General features: G+C 45.9%; 1 protein-coding gene across 1 annotated transcript in view; it reads left to right on the plus strand.

The window, feature by feature from the left end:
- EMB (embigin) overlaps positions 1–13,099 on the plus strand; it is a 73,582-nt gene extending 60,483 nt beyond the window's left edge. Inside the window, exon 10 of the mRNA XM_077285327.1 lies at positions 10,124–13,099. Coding sequence (XP_077141442.1) covers positions 10,124–10,126 — 3 coding nt within the window. The 3' untranslated portion in view covers positions 10,127–13,099. The remainder of the gene's footprint in view (positions 1–10,123) is intronic.
- Positions 13,100–13,399: the final 300 nt, after the last annotated feature.

The following is a 13,399-nucleotide window of genomic DNA, read 5'->3' on the forward strand; positions in this document are numbered from 1 at the left end:
ACAATTGTGTAACTCCCTCCTCTGGACGGATGTCTTCCTCCTCCATTGACTCCTCCTCATCCTCCTCACAAACTGTCCCCTGCCTACGCGTTTGTGAGGAACCACGTGGCGCTGACTGTCCAGAAGATGATGGAAATGTTGAATCCTCATCCTCCACCTCTTCCACAACATCATCCCTTAGCGCTTGCAGTGATTTTTCAAGCAGGCAGATAAGGGGGACAGTCATGCTGACTAGTGCATCATCTGCACTCGCCATCCGCGTGGAATAATCGAAGGGACGCAAAACCTGGCAGACGTCATTCATAGTGGCCCACTCTGTGGTTGTGAAGTCTGAACGGCGCGGAGTGCGACTTCTTTGCGCCTGATGCAGCTGGTACTCCATTACAGCTTGCTGCTGCTCACACAACCGCTCCAACATATGTAACGTGGAATTCCACCTGGTAGGTAGGTCACATATGATGCGATGTTCCGGCAGGTGGTGTCGGCGCTGCAGAGCCGCAATGCGCGCTTTTGCCGTGCTGGAACGCCGCAAGTGAGCACACTCTAGGCGGACCTTGTGCAGCAGTGCATCAAGATCCGGATAGTCCCTCAAAAAACTCTGCACGACCAAATTGAGCACATGTGCCAGACATGGGATGTGAGTGAGGTTGCCGAGGCCCAGAGCTGCCACCAGATTTCGGCCATTATCACACACTACCATGCCTGGCTGGAGATTCGCTGGCACAAACCACACATCGCTCTCCTGCTTGATGGCATTCCAGAGCTCCTGCGCTGTGTGGCTTCGATTCCCCAAAGAAATTAATTTCAAGACGGCCTGTTGACGTTTGGCCACGGCTGTGCTCATGTCGGTCGTAACAGGTAAACGTTCATCACGGGTCCATGTGGAGGTGGACTGTGACGGCTCCTGCAGCGATGATTCTGAGGAACTGGTGTAAGAGGAGGAGTCAATGCGTACAGAATGGATTCCTGCAATCCTTGGAGTGGGCAGGACACGTCCTGCGCCACTCGCACGATCTGTACCCGGCTCAACGACATTAACCTAATGGGCAGTGAGGGAAAGGTATCGCCCCTGTCCATGTTGACTGGTCCACGCATCGGTGGTGAGGTGGACCTTGCTACTGACGGCATTCAGTAGCGCGTGTTTTATGTGTCCCTCCACATGCTTGTGCAGGGCAGGGACGGCTTGCCTGCTGAAGTAAAAGCGGCTGGGCACATTGTACTGTGGGACTGCCAATGACATCAAGTCACGGAAGCTGTCAGTCTCCACCAGCCTGAATGACAGCATTTCCAGTGACAGAAGTTTGGCAATGCCTGCAGTCAGAGCCTGTGCTCGTGGGTGGTTTGACGAGAAAGGCCGCCTTTTCTCCCATGCCTGTACTACCGATGGCTGTACACTGGGCTGGGAGTGTGTGGATGACTGGGAAAGTGGTGCTGCGGGTGGAATTACAGCGGGTCTCTGGACAACAGGGCCAGAGGTTCTTCCACGGCGATCCTGGGAGGAAGCCGAACCAGCTGCGTGTGAGCTGGAGGAAGAGGCAACACGAGCTGAAGAGGTGGTAGCTGCCGCTGTTGGTTGGCCTAGCTCTTCAGTGTGTTTTTCTAACAACGCCGCGTGCCTGGTCCGCACATGTTTCCACATGTTGGAGGTATTGAGGCTGCTGACATTTCGACCTCTTTTGACTTTGTGATGACACACCTTGCATTTGACATAGCAAATGTCATCTGCAACTGTGTCAAAAAAGGCCCAGGCACTGTAAGTCTTGGGAGCGCCCTTTTTGGCTTTTGGAAGAGACATGCTCCTAACGGGTGCCAAAGCGGAGGCTGCAGGATCCGCAGTCTTCCCCCTCCCTCTCCCTCTTTGGGCCGTACGGGGAATCTCTTCCTCAGAGCTGCTCCCACCACCTTCCTGTCCCTCACGCCAAGATGGGTCAAGGACCTCATCATCTACACTACCCTCTGCCCCCAACTGCTCCTCCTGGGTAGTCTCAGCAGCAGAGCACGCACCAGAAAGTGGCACCTGAGTGTCATCATCAGCGGATGCGGCCTGCGATGTGGTGACCGGAAGCACTGGCCCACCCGCCTCTTCAGAGGAAGAGAGAAAAAGCTGTTGGGCATCACTGCACCCTGCCTCTTCTTCCATTTCTCCAATGCTGCTTGGCTGGCCCCCTGTTTCCAAGCCAAGAGATTCAGAGAACAGAAGTAGAGACGGCTTCTGTCCTGGGCTCTCTGTCTGCCTGGGCAGTTTGGCAGGTGGTGAAGAGACAGATGGCTGCTCTCCAGTGCTCTGTGTCTGAGAGGATGTGGCACTAATTGAAGTTGATGCATTAGCTGCCATCCATCCGACAACGGCTTCAATTTGTTCTTCACGCAGCAGCGGTGTACGGCGCTCTGCGACAAAGCTGCGCATGAAGGACTGTTCCCTGGTGAAAGTGGGTGCTGATGAATCACCGGTGCCTGCAGCAGGCACAGAATCCCCACGTCCTCTCCCTGCTCCGCGCCCACGCCCACGTGCCTTACTCACTGCCTTCTTCATCTTGGTTGACTGATAAAGATAAGCAGAAAAGTACTAACGGCTTTGTGTGCTTATTCCTGAACAACTCGTAACAGGTATAAGAAACACTAATTTTCTAAAGTGTGGACTAGACTTTAATATGAGCTAATGTGGCCTACACATATGTTAAGTGGTGTCACTGGTGTGTTTGGTGAACTTTATTATTTATTTATTTTTTGGGGACTGAACTGACAACAGAGAGAGCTGCAGTCACACGGAGACCGTGCAGACAGCCGTAAACAGCGCTGCAAGGCCCAAAAACCCTCCTCTACGTTATCCTATGTAGTGTTTTTCCACAAGTTAGCTGGAGACGGGTGGAAAGACACTAATAGGAATTTTTTGAAAAAATGTGCAGCAGCCTGCACTACTTAAAACAAAAGGAAAATTAATTTTACAGTATGACGCAGTGAAGAACCCTGAGCTGGAGACAACCAGGCTATGGCTGCTCACAGACTACAGGGCGAGCTGCAGTCACACGGAGACCGTGCAGACAGCCGTAAACGGCGCTGCAAGGCCCAAAAACCCTCCTCTACGTTATCCTATGTAGTGTTTTTACACAAGTTAGCTGGAGACGGGTGGAAAGACACTAATAGGAATTTTTGGAAAAAATGAGCAGCAGACTACACTACTTGAAAAAAACAAACAAAAAAAAAACAGTATGAGGCAATGAACCACCCTCCCTGAACTGAATACAACCAGCTATGGATGGCCTATGGCTGCACTCAGACTAGAGAGTGGGCTGCACTCACACACACACACACACACAGACCTTGCAGATCGCTGTGAAAACAGCGCTACAAGGCAAAAGCAAGGTGATTAGTAGGTGAACACAGCGGTTGCTAAATTAGCCTTTGAAAAGCACAAAGAAGCAAATCGCTATCTCTAAACTGGCCCTCAGTCAGCAAACAGCGTCCTGTCACTAACTGAATTCACAGCAGAGTGAGCGCAAAATGGCGCCAGCAACTTTTAAACTGCATCATGACATCATTTCAGCAGCCAATCACAGCTATGCCAGTAGTTTCATGCCCTCCATGCTGAACAGGATGTGCCCACACTTGGAATCATTCTCATTGGCTGAATTTGTGCAGTTTGAATCTGGGAACTTCCGATTCCGGTATCCGATACGCGGCAAGTTCGGAATTCCGATACCGCTAAGTATCGGCCGATACCCGATACTTGCGGTATCGGAATGCTCAACACTAATAACAACCCCACAGGGGGTCGGTCAGCAGACGGCGCAACACACACACAACGGGATGGAAATGGAGAAAGGAAGGCCCTACAGATAGGGAAATGGGGGATGGTCACCACCTGAGCTCAAACCTGAGCCTGTCCCTGCACTCCCCTAATGCTAAATCAAGTGGCACATTTATGTCTTATATATGTTGCTGCATTCCTGAGAAATTAGTGCATATGCTAAATGAAGCATTAAGTGATAGAGTGTGACAAAGCACTTTCTAAGGCTCTGCCTCCTGAGGTGGCATCCATACCCACCACTAGCCTCTTTAGCTTGATTAATAACTCACTGATTTCTTTAGCTGGTGTCTGACATCACACAGATGGTAAGCCATCAATCAAGCTAAAGAGGCTGGTGCTGGCTATCAATTAAAATGCTATTTTTTATAAATACAGCAACAAATAGAATATACACTCACCGGCCACTTTATTAGGTACACCATGCTAGTAACGGGTTGGACCCCCTTTTGCCTTCAGAACTGCCTCAATTCTTCGTGGCATAGATTCAACAAGGTGCTGGAAGCATTCCTCAGAGATTTTGGTCCATATTGACATGATGGCATCACACAGTTGCCGCAGATTTGTCGGCTGCACATCCCAAAGATGCTCCATACAAGGCAGGATGGATCCATGCTTTCATGTTGTTTACGCCAAATTCTGACCCTACCATCCGAATGTCGCAGCAGAAATCGAGACTCATCAGACCAAGCAACGTTTTTCCAATCTTCTACTGTCCAATTTCGATGAGCTTGTACAAATTGTAGCCTCAGTTTCCTGTTCTTAGCTGAAAGGAGTGGTACCCGGTGTGGTCTTCTGCTGCTGTAGCCCATCTGCCTCAAAGTTCGACGCACTGTGCGTTCAGAGATGCTCTTAGGCCTACCTTGGTTGTAACGGGTGGCGATTTGAGTCACTGTTGCCTTTCTATCAGCTCGAACCAGTCTGCCCATTCTCCTCTGACCTCTGGCATCAACAAGGCATTTCCGCCCACAGAACTGCCGCTCACTGGATTTTTTTTCTTTTTCGGACCATTCTCTGTAAACCCTAGAGATGGTTGTGCGTGAAAATACCAGTAGATCAGCAGTTTCTGAAATACTCAGACCAGCCCTTCTGGCACCAACAACCATGCCACGTTCAAAGGCACTCAAATCACCTTTCTTCCCCATACTGATGCTCGGTTTGAACTGCAGGAGATTGTCTTGACCATGTCTACATGCCTAAATGCACTGAGTTGCCGCCATGTGATTGGCTGATTAGAAATTAAGTGTTAACAAGAAGTTGGACAGGTGTACCTAATAAAGTGGCCAGTGAGTGTATAAAGGTGTTGATGGGACTGCAAGTCTGTATGCAATTTGGGGGGAAGAATTTACAGATAAATTAATTAAAAAATCTAAATTTGCATTCCTCTATCGGGCATTGTTTATGTTATATATGTCTGCGTGATAATGTATTACATTTACACTACTGTTCAAAAGTTTAGGGTCACTTAGACATTTCCTTATTTTTTAAAGAAAAGCACAGTTTTTCCCAATGAAGCTAACATTAAATGGTTCAGAAATACACTCCATACATTGTTAATGTGGTAAATGACTATTCTAGCTGAAAACGTCTGGTTTGTAATGCAATATCTTCATAGGTGTATAGAGGCCCATTTCCAACAAACATCACTCCAGTGTTCTTATGGTACTTTGTGTTTGCTGTGTAATTAGGCTAATGGATGGTTAGAATACCCTTGAAAAACCTTATGCAAGTATTTTAGCACAGCTGAAAGCAGTTTGGCTGATTAGAGAACTTATAAACCTGACCTTCCTTTGAGCTAGTTGAGAATCTGGGAGCATTACATTTGTTGGTTCCATTAAACTCTCAAAATGTCCAGAAAAAAAGAAGTTTCATGTGAAACTCTACAGTCTATTCTTGTTCTTAGAAATGAAGGCTATTCCATGAGAGAAATTGCCAAGAAACAGAAGATTTCCTACAACCGTGTGTACTACTCCCTTCAGAGGAGAGAACAAGCAGGCTCTAACCAGAGTAGAAAGAGAAGTGCGAGGCCCCGCTGCTCAATGGAGCAACAAGACAAGTACATTAGAGCCTGTAGTTTGAGAAATTGATGCCTCACAGGTCCTCAACTGGCAGCTTCATTAAATAGTACGCACAAAACGCCAGTGTTAACGTCTACAGTGAAGAGGCAACTTTGGATGCTGGCCTTCAGGGCAGAGTGACAAAGAAAAAGCCATATGTGAGACTGGCTAATAGAAGGAAAAGAATAATATGGGCAAAAGAACACAGACATTGGACAGAGGAAGATTGGAAAAAAGTGTTATGGACAGATGAATCAAAGTTTGAGGTGTTTGCAGTGGCGTAACTACAAAGTTATGGGCCCCGGTGCGAACTTCCAAATGGGCCCCCCCCCTACCCCCCCCTACCCCCCCACCTTCCCCCGCCCCCGCAACCCCCCCACCTTCCCCCGCCCCGCTTCCCCTAGATACGCCTCGGACTGTTGCAGGAATCTCCTGCACTGCAACATGGTGTTGGGTGCCAGCACAGCCCGCACAGTGGTATATCCAGCACAGCCCGCACAGTGGTATATCCAGCACAGACCGCACAGTGGTATATCCAGCACAGACCGCACAGTGGTATATCCAGCACAGCCCTCACAGTGGTATATCCAGCACAGACCGCACAGTGGTATATACAGCACAGCCCGCACAGGGGTATATACAGCACAGCCCGCACAGTGGTATATCCAGCACAGACCGCACAGTGGTATATCCAGCACAGACCGCACAGTGGTATATCCAGCACAGACCGCACAGTGGTATATCCAGCACAGACCGCACAGTGGTATATCCAGCACAGACCGCACAGTGGTATATCCAGCACAGACCGCACAGTGGTATATCCAGCACAGCCCTCACAGTGGTATATCCAGCACAGACAGCACAGTGGTATATCCAGCACAGACAGCACAGTGGTATATCCAGCACAGACCGCACAGTGGTATATCCAGCAGAGCCCGCACAGTGGTATATAGAGCACAGCCCGCACAGTGTTATATACAGCAGAGCCCGCACAGTGGTATATACAGCAGAGCCCGCACAGTGGTATATACAGCAGAGCCCGCACAGTGGTATATACAGCAGAGCCCGCACAGGGATATATACAGCAGAGCCCGCACAGGGATATATACAGCACAGCCCCCACAGGGGTATATACAGCAGAGCCCGCACAGGGATATATACAGCACAGCCCCACAGGGGTATATACAGCACAGCCCGCACAGGGGTATATAGAGCACAGCCCACATCTCATCTCATCCCCCCCGATAATGGCCCCACAGTCCGGTTAAAAAGAAAAAAAAAAAAAAACTCTCCTCACCCTTCCTTTTGCCCGCGCTGCTCCTGGCGGCTGCAGTCTGCCCAGGACACTGCAGGTGCGCGATGATATGACGTCATCGCGCACCCGCAGTGTACTGTCAGAGGCAGAGCGGGGAATGATGGGAGAGGAAGCGTCAGGTGACGCTCTCTCCTCCCATCATTGCATTGAACTATACCGGTGTCATAGACGCCGGTATAGTTAAATGCGGCGGCGGCGGCGGCGGCGGCGGCACTGGGGGGGTTCCGGGGGAGGAACAGTGCAGCGGCCCACTACTGGCATCGGCTCTTCTGGCATTTGCCAGAAGTGCCCGATGGCCAGCCTGGCCCTGCTCAGACCTGCCGGCCTGGGGCCCCTGACCTGCGGGGCCCGGTCGCAATGGCGACCGCTGCGACCGCGGTAGTTACGCCCCTGGGTGTTTGGATCACACAGAAGAACATTTGTGAGACACAGAACAACTGAAAAGATGCTGGAAGAGTGCCTGACGCCATCTGTCAAGCATGGTGGAGGTAATGTGATGGTCTGGGGTTGCTTTGGTACTGGTAAAGTGGGAGATTTGTACAAGGTAAAAGGGATTTTGAATAAGGAAGGCTATCACTCCATTTTGCAACTCCATGCCCTACCCTGTGGACAGAGCTTGATTGGAGCCAATTTAATTCTACCACAGGGCAATGACCCAAAGCACACCTCCAAATTATGCAAGAACTATTTAGGAAAGAAGCAGGCAGCTGGTATTCTATCTGTAATGGAGTGGCCAGCGCAGTCACCAGATCTCAACCTATTGAGCTGCTGTGGGAGCAGCTTGACCGTATGGTACGCAAAAAGTTCCCATCAAGCCAAACCAACTTGTGGGAGAGGCTTCTGGAAGCATGGGGGGAAATTCCTCCAGATTACCTCAGCAAATCAACTGCTAGAATGCCAAAGATCTGCAATGCTGCAAAGGGAGCATTCTTTGACAAAAGTAAAGTTTGAAGAAGAAAAGTATTTCAAATAAAAATCTTTTTTTCGAGCCTTGTCAATGTCTGGACTAGATTTAAAATTCATTTGGCAACTCATTTGATTAATAAAAGTATGAGTGTTCAAGGAAAACACAAAATTGTCTGGGTGACCCTAAACTTTTGAACGGTAGTGTATATTGAAATGCATTTCAGTCCTTATTGGGATAGTACAAGAATTGAAAGTTATTTCAAAACCTGTATATAGCTGATAACTTACTTTTCCTGGAGGGAATTATTTTCTATCTCTGCAGTTAAAGTTATTCTGCATTTATAGGAGAAAGTCAAGTACAGCACTTAGCTGTTTCTGACAGTGCCATAGATAATGATAGGAGCGGAGATCTAACATGCGCACCTCCTTTCCATTGAGCACAGGGCTCTGCAGATCCTGGGTCCCAGGATCCAGAATCCTCTTCTTGGGATCATAAGGGATCCTAGCTGTTAGATCCCCATGGATTAGTAAGTTATCCCCTATCAAATTGTTAGGAAAAAATGTTAGATTCTGGGAATCACTCTTTAACAAAATTTACAAAAAGGTAACAGTGGAAAACCTCTATACTTCATTCATAGACCCCCCCCCCCCACTGTAAAGCAATGTATACCACACATAGGGCAACTCAGACACAACTCAGACATATTTTTTGTGCATTCCCGAGCACCCTGGGCAAACTCGAGTAACCAGCACTTGCACTCATCACTATTCCTGGTGTATTCATAGTGTCGGATGTGTCCATACTGTGGCTGTTCCTGATGAGAGAATAGGAAGGATGAATGACCCAAAAGTGGCTGGAAAAGTGAAGCTGAGTGATAAGGCGATCGCATGGCTAAAATGGGAGCAGTAGAGATATAATTAGCAAGAGCATTAATAATGGATTGACCTCTTCCCTCTCCAGTCGCACGTTAATGTTTTAATTTGATTAAAGAGATGAATAAAATCTTCTACTAATCAATATTTCCTCCTCTATATAAAAGACATCAGATACAATCATGTTAAGATGAAATCTGGGCTTTCAGTACATATCAGGAAAAGCTGTCTAACCAATTATCCTATAATGAGAAAGATCTAACAGGATTCATAGGTATGAAATAAAAAAAAAGTAGTCACTGTCTGGTTTCACGCTGGTTGTCATAGCTATTTCCAGGAATATACACTCCTCAGCATTGAAATGGCAACTCAGAGAAGGCTGTGACATTATGAGAATCACAGGATCGACAGACATGTTAATGATAATCAAATGATAAAAGAATGGAAGCAAAATAAATAAACAAAATAAAAAAAACTTCAATTTATTCAGTATGGAGTGTGAGCACAAAAATCCCTGCACTTACATGCCTTGGCTGCTATCAATGATGTTATTAATGGTTGTCTGAGGAATGTTCTGCACACAGAATGCACTTGGGCAGCAAGTCGTCAGGATCCACTGCTGGCAGCTGCCTTTTCAATTAACGGCCAATGACTTTCCAGATGTGCTCGATGGAAGACAAGTCAGGAGACGCTGCACGCCGTTGTAGCTCGTCTAGGACACACAGGCTGCTCACAGTAGCACAAGCAACATGTGACCTGGTGTTGACATGCTGAATAATGGCCCCTGGGGCACTGTCATATTCCCTTATGAAGGCCTCATCATAGCATTACTCATGTGGTCAGCAGATCAATCACCAGCTTACTTTGCATCCAAAACAAAGGCCGGACTCATCGCTGTATAGACTACCATTCCAGCCTCCATTGCCGTCTTGTTCTGCACCATGACAGCATTTGATAACGGTTGCATTTTATGTGCAGGAAAAATTTTTGAGAAAGAAAAAAACAATTTGGCAGTAGCTCCATCCCCCTAAGTCTCCATTAGATGTGAATTCACTTCCAGAAATATTTTAGATACATTGTCCATGTTAATGATCTGACAGACGTTTACGTGAGATGATGCTCTGGTAATCCATTGTGGCCTTATTTCTTCTTGTTTTCCTTATACAGTGAAGTGAATTCTCCTACGGCTCGGTAGGCCAGCCATGCCAGATCCGATATGATGACATCAGGTTTGGTCACTATGTTCCAGCCCACTTCCATCCAGATCTTCAGATTTCTGAGGCCTTTCTCCAGTACTGCTGAATGGAGTCTTTTAACGCAAATTATATTCATTGATGTGATTGATTCATTGTTGTCATTGTACCATTATGTGCAAAGTTTGTAAATCCTTCACCTACCATGTGTTATGTGTTATAATACTGGTGTCTACTTATATGGCAGTGGAGGTTTTGGAACCCAGTAGATACCTCTGATACATCTGCTCTCTCACACCCTATGCCCCTGCTTTTACTTAAAGGGGTTGTCTCATATTCATAAATGTTTCTTGAAAACCAAGCACGTTAGCAATTTACCGCTTACTAAAAATCCTCTTAGTTGTTAAGATTTTTAATTCTATACTTTAGTGCACTTTGCCTGTGTTACTGGACACCTCTGTAGTCCCAGTAATTTCCTAGGCAAAGAGTGCAATATTTTGCAAGGTCTTTGATATATTTTCTGCAAGTGCTGTTCTGGATCAATGTCCTTGTGCTCCTCTGTTGCTGCAGAAACAAAACCGACTCTGCTAGCAACATTGAAGAGTGCCCATTTTGGACCAGCGGCTCAACTATGTCACTAGTCCAAGCTGTCAATCATTAGGAATGCACCTCCCCATACCCCACTCCACCTGTCACGTAGTGACTAGGGACTGTAGGTGCCTATCAAATCCCTTGAACTAGGGGCGCCCTAGTCTATCCATGTCCCCAGGATTACTCCTGAAGGTGGAGATGCCGGGGTCATGTGCCTTGCTATACTTCTATATTAACCCTTATCTGTTCCTTCGCACACCCAGGGAGGTCTAAGGCCGAAGTGTAAAGGATATCACTAACCAGACAAACAAGGGAAGACAGACAGAGAAAAATAAGAACTAAAATCATGCAAAATGCACTCACCAAACAGCAGAGTGGAAAACAGGGGAGGTATAGGATGGTGAAATTAAATAGGAAAGGATGAAGATGAACAAACAAACTCCAGTCAAAATTTTGAAAAACTCTCCAAACGCATACCTCCAGACACGAACTTCACCTCCAGCTCCTAACCAGGCAGTAAGAACTATCACTGGCAATTCCCAACTGCCAGTGGTGAGCATATATAGTAGAGGGGAGTGGCCAACACTGAACAGCTGAGACAATCAAGGTTGGAGAGCTCAAAAAATCAATTGAATTGACTAACCCTTGCACTGCCAGCAAGTAAAAAACTACACTGTTTAATAAAATGATGAATCAGTTATAATCAGTACAGCAGTTTATGAAACCAGACGTCGCAACCTTCTAGCCCCTCTCTGTTGTGGTTTCCCCATGACACCACGTCTGTTAAGCAGGGATGCAAGGAAACAGTGCGTTCCTGAAGACAGAACATAGCACAAAATGTTAAACTTTTAAAATTAGAACTTCTGCTTCTATAATGACATGACTCATATTAAGAAATCATAATAATGTTCTAATTTAGCTTGAAACTGTCCATTCTTGGCTGTAATTGTGCATAGTCTTCCTGGGTTTATGGTATTAGCTGGACATATATTTGCAAGGAATATTCCAAGTAACTGCTGTGAAATAATATGTACAACGGATTTTTATGGATCTTATAAAATCTGCTGCCCTGGTGCTTTGGTGGTCCACACCGGTCCTGCAGTGATGAACATGCCGAAGACACCTCGGTTATCACCTGAGCATGCTCAGATAACACCTAATCCAAGCATGTTAATTCATCACTAATGGTTATTTATTTCATAACATTCCCTACTCTTTGCAAAATGCTATAAGTTTCCGGAAAATCCTTTTAATTCTAACACTGTTGTATAGGAATTGGCGATCACTTCGTGTAAAGTCAGAGTGGCTGTAATTCTGGATGAGCCGGCCGATGTCACATGAAAGACTGTTCAATCTAATGCTACCTCTCTGCTTAGAAATATCAGTGATTTATGCAACTGTATATGAAATGTATATACTGTACGGATCTACACATGGCAGTTACTTCTCACCTCGCTGATCAGTGGCTTTATTTCCACAGCAATAAAGTACTATAAGTAATACATTATATTTTGTGTGGTCGTTATATCATTCATAAGAGATTATATTAAAGGGAATTTTAACGAATATACATTGATGGTTTAGTCCTCTGGGACAACAGCTAATCAGGAGAACAAACCATTGAGCCACACAATCTTCAGCTTTCAAGATGTAGACGATTTTTTTTATTTTCCAGCCGATTGACTTACTGTATGTATATAAGGGCTTGTTTTTTGTGAAATGAGCTGTAATTTTTTTCATTACCATTTTGGGGTTAATATGACTTTCTGATCTGTTTCATTCAATTTTTGAAGTCGTGGCAAATTGACCAAAAATCATTTCAATTTGTTTTATTTTTTATTTTTAACATTCATCGTATGGGTTACGCTTTAATGTTTCATTATGGTGGACAGTTTTGTACACAACAATTACAATTTTTATTAAATTAGATTTTATGAACATTCTGGGAGAAAAGGGGCGGCCTGATATGAACTTCGATTTTGTTTTAATGTATGTCTCTCCATTTTTCCATTTTTGATTAAGTCCCCATAGAGGACTTAATCGTGTGATCACTTGTACTATATACTACGCTGCGATACTGTAATAATGCAGTGGATTGTAAAATTACCAGTTTCCTATTGGTATACAAAGATCACAGACACAGGAGCCTTCAATATGTGGCTGAGACACTGATTTCAATGATATGTCACTTATTAGGCTGTGTGCTGTTTCAATGCAATGAGTGTTTTAGTAGCAGGAGATTATCACTGGCTGGACTAGATGCTCTCCTGGTTCAACAGCGCCCCCAGCACTAATTAGCAGTTTACTGTCAATATACAGTGTGCACAGAAAGCTGCCAATCAATCATTGGTGTGGGCGGAGCTTGCTTTCTGAGCTCTGCTACATGCTGCATTTAAGAGCTCTGATTGTATCACAACTAGTGTTGAGCGATACCAACCGATACTTGAAAGTATCGGTATCGGATAGTATCGGCCGATACCCGAAAAGTATCAGATATCGCCGATACCGATACCCGATACCAATACAAGTCAATGGGACACCAAGTATCGGAAGGTATCCTGTATGGTTCCCAGGGTCTGAAGGAGAGGAAACTCTCCTTCAAGCCCTGGGATCCATATTAATGTGTAAAATAAAGAATTAAAATTAAAAATAGGGATAT

The sequence above is a fragment of the Ranitomeya variabilis genome, chromosome 1 (genome assembly GCF_051348905.1).
Source record: "Ranitomeya variabilis isolate aRanVar5 chromosome 1, aRanVar5.hap1, whole genome shotgun sequence".
NCBI classification, from domain to species: domain Eukaryota; kingdom Metazoa; phylum Chordata; class Amphibia; order Anura; family Dendrobatidae; genus Ranitomeya; species Ranitomeya variabilis.